Genomic DNA, 13,880 nt, shown 5'->3' on the forward strand with positions numbered 1-13,880 from the left:
TCTAAATTTGGCCCCAAACAGAGTGATTAGCCAATACCGAAAGACGCCTGGTGAATCACAATTACTGTAAAGCGATCCCAAAGAAATTGTTCACTATTGTTCTGAAGACATTTATTTGGTTATTACCAAGATCTTTTTTTTCCCCCCTAAAACGGGTCGCAAAGGTGTTGACGACAATGTATTTTAACAGCTTGCTTCTCTGAAGGGTATAAGCAACTTAAAGGAAAATCTCAAGCAAAATAACCTTATATTGCGATCCCCAAAACATATTTATAAGTCTCAACAATGTTACTGTTACCGCTTGAATATCTAAGTTAGAGGCACACTGTGACTGCTGTAACGCGGTGGGAAAAGAGGTGCTAGGATTACGTGTAAAACAGGGGGTCCAGGGAAAGCGGCGGACGCGCGAGGTTAACGAAATCCATCCCCCGCCCAGGCCACGCGGGGTTTTCGGCCTCATCCCGGGCGCTTCCTTCCGCCGTCCGCGTCCAGATAGTGACCTCAAGCAGGGGGCGGGGCCGGGGCGGGGCAGGGGCGGCGCTGAGTGAGCCGATTCCGCGACCGCCGCCCGCCCGGCCTGCCCACAGGTGTCGGAGCGCCAGCGAGGCGCGAGCTCGCCCTCCCGTGCACGCCGGCGCGAGCTCGCCCTCCCGTGCACGCCGGCGCGCCCTGAGCCGCGCGGGGCTGCCCTGCGACGCGCTTCCCGCCGCCCTCCGCGTCCGTCCGGAGCACGGACGTGGCCTCTGCTCCGAGCAGCGGCTTGGGGCCGCCGTCTAACCCTAACTCGCTCTATGGCTCGAGATCTCTCCAGTTCTCTAAAGTCTCGGCCATTAGCGCAGCAGGACTAAGAGCACCCCGTCGGTGGTGCTCTGTAGGTTACTTACGTGACCCATCAAGGACTGTTGTAAAATTTTGCAGTTCCCTAGGAACTATTTTGAAGAAGGATTCTCTGGAAGGTATTTATAAAGTGTATATACGGATCTGCAGGCTCAGGTCTTGGGGACAACTTTCAATTAATTGTGCCTATTTTACAGAGGTCACGTGCCTCACTTTTATTTCTTCTAAACTGAAATTATATTGGATGTTTTCCTCTTACCAATATCTGTTTTCATTTTGACTTTTCTTTCTTCGATTAGCTACTAACTACAATTCTGGATTTCATGTAAAACTTTGAAATATTCAACTTTTGGTGTCTTTAGTCTGCCTCCTTCCCTCCTGTCACTAAATAACCGGTTCTTTAAGTTTTCAAAATGTTGTCAGTCCTGTTAGTATGACCTCCAATAATGTACACACCTAAACCATCGGAAGAGTATGGAAAGAAAGTCTTGTAAAGAAGCATGTAAAATAATAAATCTAATGTGGCAGCCTAATCTTAATATGAAATAACACTGTACTGTTCATATCACTGTGATACACAAATATGACTGTGGGAATCTAGTTCCAAGAGATTAGCCATTAATTAATATTTCCAAGTTAATAAGAGCAGAGGTATTTGCATTGTTCTATTGCTAGTGATTTATTTTCACTTGTACTTCTTACATCTTTATCTTATTACAAACATGGACTAGCATATCAAGATAATTTCATTCCACACACATATGACTGGGTAAGGCCACTAGGAAAACGCACTGTGAAGAAAGAATTTGTGGAAGAAGAAAAGCTAGAAATATAGACATAGAAAAGGCTTTTGTGGCCAGAAACAGATGTTACACGTATTTCTAGAGAAACTTCATATGGCTTAGTTTCTTTCATGAAAACTATCTCAATGTTAAAACAAGCTTACAGACTCCTAATGAAGAAAGAAAAACTTGATTTTTAGAAATGTATGGCTACAGAGAATGGTAAAACAAGACGTAGGAAGGCTGTAACAAAAGACTTTCTTTTAAAAAGAAAAAAAAAGGCATTTGGATTCTGAGAAGTGACTGAAAGCTGGGACTGGAAGAACTATATTTTAGAATGAAATTGAAAGTAAACACCATGGAAATTTACCTTTATCTGCTTCCCACTGTTTTATATATGTTTTCCTCTTCTAATTTGATTATGGGTTCCTCTCCTAAAGGAGGTGCTTCTTTTGCGCGTGCCACAGAGCTTCACTTTGCCCTGGACACATAGTAGGTTCTCAAATATGTGTTAATAGATTGGCTCAAAAAGTTGTCCTGAAAAAAGTTACATGTGGAAGGAGACAAAATGTGTGTTAGTAACTCTGTCGTGTCTGACTCTTTGCGATCCCATGGACTGCAGCCCGCCAGGCTCCTCTCTCCATGAAATTCTCCAGGCAAGAATACTGGAGTGGGTTGCCATTTCCTTCTCCAAGAAAATGATCTAGTAATTAAGCTCATTAAAGATAAAGCTTTTTCTGCAGGAGTGTTTCTGAGAGTGCCCTTATTGCCAAACTAAAAAGGCCTCATCCAGACTCACCTTAGATTTATGCCTAAAATGTAGTTAAAATCAACACAGTGACGGAAAATGAGGCTATTTACTTAAACGGGATAGACCATTTTTGGGAAGTAGTGATTTCACAGCAGTGTCGGAGACTGTAAACTGCGTGGATAAGCTTGCTGATGCTGTAGATCTTAGTCTCTACATGAGATCATGTGAAAAGGCTGAATATGAGAAATTCTTTTTAGGTTTTCTATGCTTGCAATCAAACGAGTGCACACTGGAAAATGTATCAGGAGACCAGACACAGACTCAGGATTTCGTTAACATAATAACACTAGTTAGAAGTAACGCAAACTGCAGGATTTAAGTCTATTCTAAACTGAAAAACTGGACATCTGGAGTACCACATGGCGTGACTGTGTGGTATGAACTTTGAATAAAAACTTGAATGGCGAAAGCCAAGAGGCTGCCCCTGGAGCATATTCGTCCAGCTGCTGGCCTCCGAACCGAACCACTCGTGGATTCTCCGGCCCTATCGGCCCTCCGCCCGGATTCCCGGGCCTTAGACTTCTCTCCAGCCGGAAGGGGCACGGAGGGCAGGAGCCGGTGAGGCACCAGCCCCGGTACAGCAGGCGGCTCGAGGAGTTGGTCCGGAACCCGCGAGACGGCAAGGCTGGGGACGGGGTAAAGGGACACCCCAATCTCGGTCTCTGCGGTTAAACTGGGAATGGTATAGAGGGAAGCTTCTGGACGTCCGCACCCGGCCGCCTCCTCGCCGCCCCACCCCCCAGCTGGGCAGCGAGTAATTCATACAAAAGGAGGACTCGCCTCTGCCTGGGGGAAGCCCAGGGACCGTCGATAAACTCCCACTACCCTGGAACCGAGGGAGCGCTCGTTCCCGCCCCCCACCCACCCGCTCTCGTCCTCCTCTGGATCGAGAGGAGCATGCGCGGGCCGCCCAGCGCTCGTCAGTGGGCTGAGCGTACATCGCCCACGGTCCCCGAGACGTGGGGGGAGGGGACGGAGATTGAACTGGTGCCTGGTGGAGGCGGCGCGGGGTAAACTGGGAAAGTGGTGTCGTGTGCTGGCTCCGCCCCTTTCCCCGAGGGTGGGGGCGAACCGTATATAAGTGCCGTAGTCCCCGTGAACGTTCTTTTTCGCAACGGGTTTGCCGCCAGGATACAGGTGAGTGCCGGGTGTGGCTTCGGTGGGCCCGGCCTCCGCCGACGGCCGCGGCCTTCGCGTGCGTGTGTTTCCTGCCGCGCCCGTGGGCATCTTCACCATGTTCTTGTCCCGAATTTCGGGGTGTGAGCGGGAGGGGGGTGTGGGGAGTTCGAGGCCTTGCGCTTTTCTCACAGCCCCTTCGCCTCGTGCTTGGGTTGAGGCCTGGGCTGTGGCACCGTGGCCGCTGCTGCGTGTGGATTCCCCCTCGCTTTACCGCCCGGTTCCCCCCCAGCCCGCTGCCACACACTAACTATTGAACAACTCCACATAGCCGCGGGTTTTTCGGCCGGGGCGCTGCACCCGAGGCCGGCCGGGGGCTGATAGGATGGGCTTCTCGGCGCTTCTCCGGTTCTGTGGTCGGGGGGAGCCGCGAGGCGCGGACGGCGCGGGCCTGCTTCCCCGGCGCACATGCCAGCGCGGCCTCGCTGGGCCGAGGCGGGGCGGGAGAGCCGTGGCGGCCGGGCGAGCTGAGAGCGCCGCCCCGCCCGGCACCAGTTGCGTGCGCGGAAAGATGGCCGCTCCCCGGCCCCGTTGCACGGCTTCAAAATGGAGGACGCGGCGGCCCGGGCGGGGAGCGGCCGGTGAGTCACCCGCACAAAGGCCCCGGGCCTGTCCTTGCCTGGCTCCGCTTCCTTGGGACCCCCACACCCCCCAACCCCAAGCGGCGGACAGGGTGCTGTCCTGGCTGCTCGATGCCTTGCGGTTCCAGAGCGACACATGGGGTGGGGGAGGGGGTTCTGGACGGTGGAGCTTATGGGTGGAGACTTGAGTTGGGCCAGCTTGGCGCTGGTTGTAATGCTCCTTGGAATTTGCCCTTGGAGTTTGGATCGTAGCTTTTTCTTCAGCTTCCGGACAGTGGTTTAAAGTGTTTCCCACCCCCTTTCCAATTTAGGTGTCGTGAAAACCACCGTTAAACCTAAGCCAAAATGGGAAAAGAGAAGACCCACATCAACATCGTCGTCATTGGGCACGTAGATTCAGGGAAGTCTACCACGACTGGCCATCTGATCTACAAATGTGGCGGGATCGACAAGAGAACAATTGAGAAGTTCGAGAAGGAGGCTGCCGAGGTAGGCAAACTTAACGATGAGAATATTGGCTGAGCCAAGTGCTTTGAGTGGTAATTTCCGAAAACTAGCCACTAGTCTAGACTACTAGTTAAAAGGTAAATTGCAAAGTTTGCTGTTAAGTCCGTTAACTTCAGAATAAAGTAAATGCACAGTTGTGAGTGAAATCGAGCATTTTTTCCAAGTTTGGGAAAATTTCATGCTGGAGTTAGATCATGTTTTAGTGACCAAGTAATCGTCCTTAATCTTTGTAGATGGGAAAGGGCTCCTTCAAATATGCCTGGGTCTTGGACAAACTGAAAGCTGAACGTGAGCGTGGTATCACCATTGATATCTCCCTGTGGAAATTTGAGACCAGCAAGTACTATGTTACCATTATTGATGCCCCGGGACACAGAGACTTCATCAAAAACATGATTACAGGCACATCCCAGGTTTGTGAGACTTAAAAAAACTACTGGAACTGACTCTTGGGGCCAGTTTTTACACTGGCAAAACCATGGATCCTTTTGAAGAACTATGTTTAACAGGATGTGAACTTGTTTTTTTTCAAAGGCTGACTGTGCTGTCCTGATAGTTGCTGCTGGTGTTGGTGAATTTGAAGCCGGTATCTCCAAGAACGGGCAGACCCGCGAGCATGCCCTTCTGGCTTACACTCTGGGTGTGAAACAACTAATTGTTGGAGTTAACAAAATGGATTCCACTGAGCCACCCTATAGCCAGAAGAGATACGAGGAAATTGTTAAGGAAGTCAGCACCTACATTAAGAAAATTGGCTACAACCCTGACACAGTAGCATTTGTGCCAATTTCTGGCTGGAATGGTGACAACATGCTGGAGCCAAGTGCTAACGTAAGTGATTTTCAAGTTTTTAAGACTTAAGTTCTGTAAGGGGGTTTAGTTTCATGGTAACACAGCATTTCTTGTTTTAGATGCCATGGTTCAAGGGATGGAAAGTCACCCGTAAGGACGGCAATGCCAGTGGAACCACCCTGCTTGAAGCTCTGGATTGCATCCTGCCACCAACTCGCCCAACTGACAAACCCTTGCGTTTGCCTCTCCAGGATGTCTACAAAATTGGTGGTAAGTAGAATAAAACCATGAAATTTGTCTGGGTTGGTATATCTTCTGTCTGCTTTTGAGGCGTTTATTAAGTGCTGTAAATGTTGCTTTAGGTATTGGTACTGTTCCTGTGGGTCGTGTGGAGACTGGTGTTCTCAAACCTGGCATGGTGGTCACCTTTGCTCCAGTCAATGTGACAACTGAAGTGAAGTCTGTAGAAATGCACCATGAAGCATTGAGTGAAGCCCTTCCTGGGGACAATGTGGGCTTCAATGTCAAGAACGTGTCTGTCAAAGATGTCCGTCGTGGCAATGTGGCTGGAGACAGCAAAAATGATCCACCCATGGAAGCTGCCGGCTTCACAGCTCAGGTGACATTTAGAGACAGGTTTTTATTTACTGCTGTAACTTTAAGGGTCTTTGAGATTCAACTAAATGCAAGTCTTCTTTCCAGGTGATTATTTTGAACCATCCAGGCCAAATCAGTGCTGGATATGCACCTGTGCTGGATTGTCACACAGCTCACATCGCTTGCAAGTTTGCTGAGCTGAAGGAGAAGATTGATCGTCGTTCTGGGAAAAAGCTGGAAGATGGCCCTAAATTCTTGAAGTCTGGTGACGCTGCCATTGTTGATATGGTTCCTGGCAAGCCCATGTGTGTTGAGAGCTTCTCTGATTATCCTCCCCTGGGTAAGGATGTTTTTCTGCTGTAATTAAAAACTTTAGAAGTAAAGGTTTTAAAGGTTTGGAAAATGTCTTATGGTAATACAATGTTTGTTTTCCATAGGCCGTTTTGCTGTGCGTGACATGAGACAGACAGTTGCTGTGGGTGTCATCAAGGCAGTGGACAAGAAGGCAGCCGGAGCTGGCAAGGTCACCAAGTCTGCCCAGAAAGCTCAGAAGGCTAAATGAATATTATCCCCAACACCTGCCACCCCAGTCTTAATCAGTGGTGGAAGAACGGTCTCAGAACTGTTTGTCTCAATTGGCCATTTAAATTTAATAGTAAAAGACTGGTTAATGATAACAATGCATCGTAAAACCTTCAGAAGGAAAGGAGAATGTTTTTGTGGACCATATGTTTTGTGTGTGGCAGTTTAAGTTATTAGTTTTTAAAATCAGTACTTTTTAATGAAAACAACTTGACCAAAAATCTGTCACAGAATTTGAGACCCATTAAAAAAAGTTTAATGAGAAACCTGTGTCTTCTTTTGGTCAACACTGTAACTCCCTATAGTACTATGGTAAGAGTTGCTCATAAGCTATTTCTGGTAAAACAATTTTCAAATTATGCGTTTGTATTTCTAGGGTGGAGCCTTCAGGTTTGTTAACCTTGTTTTGAGAGAACTCATCTGTTTTAATAACATCTTAAGCATTGGTGCAACACTTTCTAGATTAGGACAGATGAGCAAAGTAACTTTTATGTAAGCTAGTTTGTAAGGTCAGATTCTATAGTATAAAAGCTCCTGTTGCATATAAAATTTTGTATGGTTACATAAATAAGTAAATGTCAGTTTCCCAGTTGTAAGGATGTGCATTCACATATATAAGTAATTAAAATGTGAGGCTTAAACAGTATTGAGTACTGCCGTGCTAGAGTTAATTGTATACAGGTTCTAGGAAAAATAAAAGATGCTGGAGGTTAATTGTGTTTCCTGTCACTTAAATAGAAATGAATTTTATATAGGAATTCTTATCTAATGGGCATGGTTGGGTGAAGAGAACAATGCTACATTGGAGAGGAGATACGGTGGTAAATAGTGTAAGTGTGGAAGTATGGCCCATTTGGATCTGAGTGTAGGTTAATGTTTTCAAACTTAAATGCCATTTTAAAAACTAAAAAGGAAATTGGAAAGTTGTAATTTGTAGGTTGCTATAATTTGACAGTTGGATGAAAATAACCCTTAACTCTAAAGGAATTACTTTGGTAACCTACCTGTCAATTGCAGGGCTTTGTCACAAATGGGAAAAACTAGGCGGTCAGTTGATAATTGGTTTCTGGGTATAAGCAATGTAGTTCTAAGTTAACTTTGGTTTTGATAGTAAATCTTATGCATTTGCAGAAACTGAGTGATTCTGTATTTGATAACTTGGCTTTTATAATACAAAAGGAAAATTAATCCGGCTGAAATTGGTGAAATCACATCAGATACCATTCTAGAAGCCTTTTTTGAGAATAGGAAGGAGCTGTGTAGATTGTTGATTGCAATTTTTCCTGGGTAAAAATGATTTATATGGCCATTGGTAGGGGCTCTAAAATGACAAAAGATTTGGTCCCTAGCTTGTCCCTTAATGTTTTGACAGGTATGGTGTTAACTGATTAAAGGAGATATGAATAAAGATTGTTAGTAAATAGCTGATGTAAATCTGACAGTTACCAGGAGAGAGTTGTCTTCACAACGAAGATTTCATTGCAGAAAATGGCTTTCATTAAGGGGAAGTTTAAGGAGAGCAAGACAGTTGGCATACTTGGAACCATAGATTTGTCTGTACAGAATTGCTGTGAGCACCACCTACTGGTGGTTACTACAGACCTTGTTTAAAAGTCTAGATTCAGGATGAATGTTTCGCTCAGTTTTTTATACAGTTGCTTTTTGAACATGGACTGAAGAAAAGATTTCTAAAACAAACTGGTGCTTGACCTTAAACCCCATTTTTAAAGTTGCCCTGTTGAAATGGAGTCTTGTTGAAACTTGGCCCCAGGAATTCTTGGGTGGTTTCAGAATGAGAGGCAGTCTGATTTCTGAAAAAAAATGATTCTTCATCCCATTCCCAGAATAGGCAGTCTAGAATAGGATGAGTTGGCCAGATTAACTATGCTTTGGTGGTTTTTTTCAAGAGTATTAGCAATTCATCTGATTGGGTTCTGGTCTGCCCAAAAGCAGATTGCATATACTGAAGACCTTGATTATTAGTAACTTGCAGAATGGGATATATAATACCAGGACAGGACTATGGATTTTATTTTTATTATAAGTATATTTACCTTGGTTACCTTTTGCTAGGTTGAGCACTGAGCTGATGCCAAAACAGGCTGTTTCTGGCTCTATATACAGTTTCTGAAACAGGCAGCTCTAGAAAAAGGATGAAAACTTGTGTGTCAAGATGTCCTTTTATGTTTTCGTTTGATAGGTGTTCGATGTCATTGTGAAATGCTGCAGGACTATGTACAGTCAGTTGAGAATTATTAAAGGTGTGTTATTCCCTTGTATTTTAAAAGGAATGACCAGCATGAGTTCTCAATCTTCTGATAAGAGGAGAGAGCAAGATCTTTGATATGAGAAAGAAGGTGGAATGAAATGTATTTTCCTTTATTTGCAACGTTCCTGAAATTTTTCTGATCTGGTTTTGCTTTTTCATGACTTCTGTCCTTTTTTTTCCAAACCTAAAGTTTCTCTCACCCAGGTGGCATCAGAGTCCTCTGTCACAAGCCTCTGGCAAACTTCCTAGAATAGTTAAATCACAATTGAAGTTGCATTGCTTGCTCAGGTGATAGTGATTTAGAAAAAACGTTTGGAAACTCCCACATGGCTTCTGAAAGGTCATTGACCCTCTGATCCAATGGAGAGCTTATGTCATGTGGGTTTCTTTTCTAAATAGGTTATGCTTTGTAGTCATGCTGTTAATAGTAATGAGTGAGGTTAATGAAATTGTCAAATATCTTGGACAACCTTCAGCAGGCCCATGGATGTCCAAGCCTTGAGTGCTCAGTGACAGCAAAGATCATGTTAATATTTCAAGTAAGCAATAATATTAGGAAACTTAGTGGACTATTTTAAAGTTCTTACCACTTTTTAAATTGAGGGCCTTAACCTAAAATTTGCCCTGTAAAAGTATTCTGCAAGTTTTGATAAAGTTTACCAAAAAAGTTTACCACAATCATGGTATAGAATATTTCCATCACCTTTCCCCCTCCCCCAAATTCCCCTGCCCTTGTGTGGTCAATCTCTTCTCTACCTCTTACTCTTGGTAACTACTGATCTATATTCTTTCCCTGTTTTGTTTGCAGCAGTGTCACATACCTGAATTGATACCATATGTAGCCTTTGAATCTGGTTTCTTGCACTTAGCATGATGCCTTTGAGATGATCTGTTTTGCATGTATCAGTAATCTGTTCCTTTTTAATAACTAAGCTTGTTTACAGCTGAGGGACGTTGGTTGTTTTGGATAATTACAATAAACCACTAAACATTCACATAGGTTTGTGTGTGATTATAGGTTTTCATTTTCCTTGTGTAAAAACCTAGGAGTGGGATTGTTTTATCATTCTTGGCAAGTGTATACTTCTTAAGAAACTGCTAAAATTTTTCAAAGCGAATACCGCTAGTAATTTAGGTGAAATTGTTAAGTTTTATTTTGATGTGAATTTTTCAAAAATAATTCATTTGGCTCTGTTACTGTTGTCTAAGTTGTGGCACATGGGATCTTAGTTGCATCACTGTCTCCCATTGCAGCACATATAGGGGCTCTTTAGTTGTGGCATATAGGGTTAGTTGCCTGACCAGGGATCAAACCCACATCCTCTGCATTGCAAAGTGGATTCTTAATCATTGGACCACTGAGAAGTCCCTGATGTGATCAATTTTTTAATGAAAATTTGACTAAGGCTTCCCTTGTAGCTCAGTCGGTAAAGAATCTGCCTGCAGTGCAGGAGACCTGGGTTCGATCCCTGGGTTGGGACGATCCCCTGGAGAAGGAAATGGTAAACTGCTCCAGTATCCTTGCCTGGAAAATCTCATGAACAGAGGAGCCCAGTGGGCTGTGGTCTGTGGGGTTGCAGAGTTGGGCTGGACTGAGTGACTAACACAATTTGACTAAGTGTTACACTGAGACTGTAGGACGGTGGCGCCAGACACTTCTATTTCACACACAGGATAGGGTTGTGAACAAAACGGATACAGTCCTTGCCCTTTGAGTTGATAGTCTACTGGGGGAACTAGATGCTGAGTTTAGATAATTTTTTTTAAAATTAAACCCAGAAATCTATGCATTTAGATAAAATTTTGAGTTCTGGTGGTCTTAAGGGAAAGAAGGATGCTGTGAGCAGGAAGAGTGAAAGGGATGTAATTTAGATTGGCTAGAGAAGATTATTTGTCAGAAATAGCTGAGATCTTGAAGGATAAGTAAAAGTTACTGAATTGAAAAATGAAAACATTGCACTACTTAACAGCTACATAGAAACAGAAGTTTTGTGGGTGTGAGTCACTTAGTCATGTCTGACTCTGGGAGCCCATGGACTGTAACCTACCAGGCTCCTCTGTCCATGGAATTTTCCAGGCAAGAATACTGGAGTGGGTAGCCTATTCCTAAGGGATTTTCCCAACCTAAGGCTCGAACCTAGGTCTCTTGCATTGGAGGTGGATTCTTTACCAGCTGAGCTACCAGGAAAGCCCTAGAAAAGTCTTGAAAACCTAAAAACCTTTTAACTACTAAAATTGATTTTGAATATACTCATTGCAGTTTTTGGTTGATTACTTTGTCAGTGTGTGGTTGTCAGAGGCACAGTTGCTCACTTGTGTCTGACACTTTCTGACCTCGTTGGCTGTAGCCCATGACTCTTTGACCCCATGGACTGTAGCCCACTAGGCTTTTCTGTTCATGTGATTTTCCAGGCAAGAATACTGGAGTGGGTTGTTACTCCTATTCCAGGGGATCTTCCTGACCCAGGGATTGAACCTGCATATCCAGCATCCCTTTCCTTGGCAGGCAGGTGGTTTTATCACTAAGTCACCTGGGAAGCCCCATAGGGCTATCACTCCTATTAGAAATGAGACACTGAGGTATGGAGGCTACTAAATCATCCTATTGCTGGATGAAATTTTTTCTTGAAATTTATTTAAATATTATTGCTGGTAACATAACTAGGGTATTCTCTTGGTCTAATTGAATGATTTAATTTTCTTTTGTATGAGTTACTAATTTAACTGAAGACGCCAGTCAATATCTCTCAGTCACATGTGAGCTAAACACTTATCAGTTCCTACAGCTGTTTCTTAAATTGAAGTATAGTAGATTTACAGTGTTTTTTTCAGGTGTACAGCAAAGTGACTCAGTTATATGTGTGTATATTCTTTTTCAAGGGCTTCTCAGGTGGCTGAGTGGTAAAGAATCTGCCTGCCAAGCAGGAGACAAGGGTTCCATCCCTGGATTGGGAACTGGTAACGCACTCCACTGTTATTGCCTGGGAAATAACCTACATTCCATGAGGGCTATATGCCATGGGGTCGCAAAAGAATTGGACATGACTTAGGGACTTAAACATTTTTTTTCCAGACTCTTCCCATATAGGTTATTAAAAAATATTAACATAGTTCCCTGTACTATAGAGTAGATTTTGTCATATATTTTTGTTTGTTTTGTTGGTGTTTTTGGCCTCACTGCACGGCAACATGTGCCCATTAATTGCAATTCGACAAGGATTGAACCCACACACCCCACAGTGTAAGTGCAGAGTTTTAAACCACTAGACTGCCATTTATGTGAAATGTCCAGACTAGACAGAGCAGGAGAGAAAGGAGTGATTAAAAATATTCTAAAATGTTATGATGGTTACACAACAGTAGATATACTCCAAACCATTGACTTGTATACTTTAAAGAGGTGAATGTTGTATGTGAGTTACATCTCATAGCTTTTTAAAAAAATGTCAGGTATCAGGACAGCCCAGAGGTCAGTTGTTAAGGCCAAATGTCCATCATGGGTTAATTCTGCAGTCTGTCTTTGATCCACACACACCACAAGGCAGTTACTACACAAGTTACTAGTTCCTTGCCCTAGTAGAAATCTGCACAATTGAAGAGATCTCAATTTATCTAAATAGGCTGATACTAGGTGAGGTGTGTGAATGTGTGTATGGCTTGTGAATTAAAGTGACTTGAGGCAGAGCCACCTGTGTAGCAGGCCCAGGCTGGCTTTCAGGTATGTGAATGGGGAGAGGAAGGAAGGTGTCCGGGTTTTCTGTTACTTAGTCACCAAGTCATGTCTGATACTTTGCAACCCCATGGACTATAGCACACCAGGCTTCCCTGTGCTGCTCTTATTTTCTGGAGTTTGCTCAAACGCTTATGTCCATTGAGTTGGCAATGCTGTCCAACCATCTCTTCCTCTGTCACCCCCTTCTCCTGTCCTCAGTCTTTCCCAGCATCAGAGTCTTTTCTGATGAGTTTGCTCTCCACATAAAATCACCTGTGACCATTTCATGTGGCCTGGGTTTCTTTGCAGCAGGCACTGGGTTCCACGAGTGAGTAGCCTAAGGGAAACAGATGGAAGCCTTATCTTTAATAGGACTCAGCTTTGGAATTCATGTAATGTCATTTCTGTAGTCACTGGCTCACCCACAGACCCCAACGCTAGGTGAGAGGAGTGTCACTGTCGTGGTAGGAAGAGAATGTGAGACGGAAGTTGTGGTCATCTTTGGAAAATACTGTATTTTTATATGATAGTGTATAGTTTAGTCTCTCAGTCATGTCCAACTCTTTGGGACCCCATGGACTACAACACGCCAGGCCTCCCAGTCCATCACCAACTCCTGGAGTTTACTAAAACTCATGTCCATTGAGTTGGTGATGCCATCCAACCATCTCATCCTCTGACGTCCCCTTCTCCTCCTGCCCTCAATCTTTCCCAGCATCAGGGTCTTTTCCAGTGAGTCAGTTTTTCACATCAGGTGGCCAAAGTATTGGAGTTTCAGCTTCAACATCAGTCCTTCCAGTGAATATTCAGGACTGATTTCCTTTAGGATGGACTGGTTGGATCTCCTTGCAGTCCAAGGGACTCTCAAGAGTCTTCTCCAACACCACAGTTCAAAAGCATCAATTCTTCGGCACTCAGCTTTCTTTATAGTCCAACTCTCACATCCATGCGTGACTATTAGAAAAACCATAACTTTGACTAGGTAGACCTTTGTTGGTAAAGTAATGTCTCTGCTTTTTAATATGCTGTCTAGGTTGGTCATAATCTTTTAATTTCATGACTGCAGATGTAGATGTTTTTCTGGAACTCTCTTGCTTTTTTGATGATCCAGCGGATGCTGGCAATTTGATCTCTGGTTCCTCTGCCTTTTCTAAATCAGTTTGAACATCTGGAAGTTCATGGTTCACGTACTGTTGAAGCCTGGCCTGGAGAATTTTGAGCATTACTTTACTAG

General features: G+C 44.1%; 1 protein-coding gene across 1 annotated transcript; it reads left to right on the top strand.

Moving 5' to 3' along the window:
• Positions 1 to 3,462: 3,462 nt before the first annotated feature.
• On the top strand, positions 3,463 to 9,929 carry EEF1A1 (eukaryotic translation elongation factor 1 alpha 1). Its single transcript, XM_020909721.2, has 8 exons — positions 3,463 to 3,567; positions 4,499 to 4,676; positions 4,928 to 5,107; positions 5,229 to 5,525; positions 5,606 to 5,756; positions 5,849 to 6,105; positions 6,189 to 6,423; positions 6,521 to 9,929. Exons 2-8 carry the CDS (start codon positions 4,533 to 4,535, stop codon positions 6,643 to 6,645), a joined length of 1,389 nt encoding a protein of 462 aa, XP_020765380.1. The 5' UTR covers positions 3,463 to 3,567; positions 4,499 to 4,532; the 3' UTR covers positions 6,646 to 9,929.
• Positions 9,930 to 13,880: the final 3,951 nt, after the last annotated feature.

This window comes from Odocoileus virginianus, chromosome 19 (genome assembly GCF_023699985.2).
Source record: "Odocoileus virginianus isolate 20LAN1187 ecotype Illinois chromosome 19, Ovbor_1.2, whole genome shotgun sequence".
NCBI classification, from domain to species: Eukaryota; Metazoa; Chordata; class Mammalia; order Artiodactyla; family Cervidae; genus Odocoileus; species Odocoileus virginianus.

What these genes read in the sequence shown, in the direction of transcription:
- EEF1A1 (XM_020909721.2), top strand. Translation starts at nt 4,533, where the DNA reads ATGGGAAAAGAGAAGACCCACATCAACATCGTCGTCATTGGGCACGTA. An exon ending in TGCTGGAGCCAAGTGCTAAC is followed by an intron (nt 5,526 to 5,605) that starts GTAAGTGATTTT and finishes TTCTTGTTTTAG; the next exon opens with ATGCCATGGTTCAAGGGATG. An exon ending in CTGCCGGCTTCACAGCTCAG is followed by an intron (nt 6,106 to 6,188) that starts GTGACATTTAGA and finishes TCTTCTTTCCAG; the next exon opens with GTGATTATTTTGAACCATCC.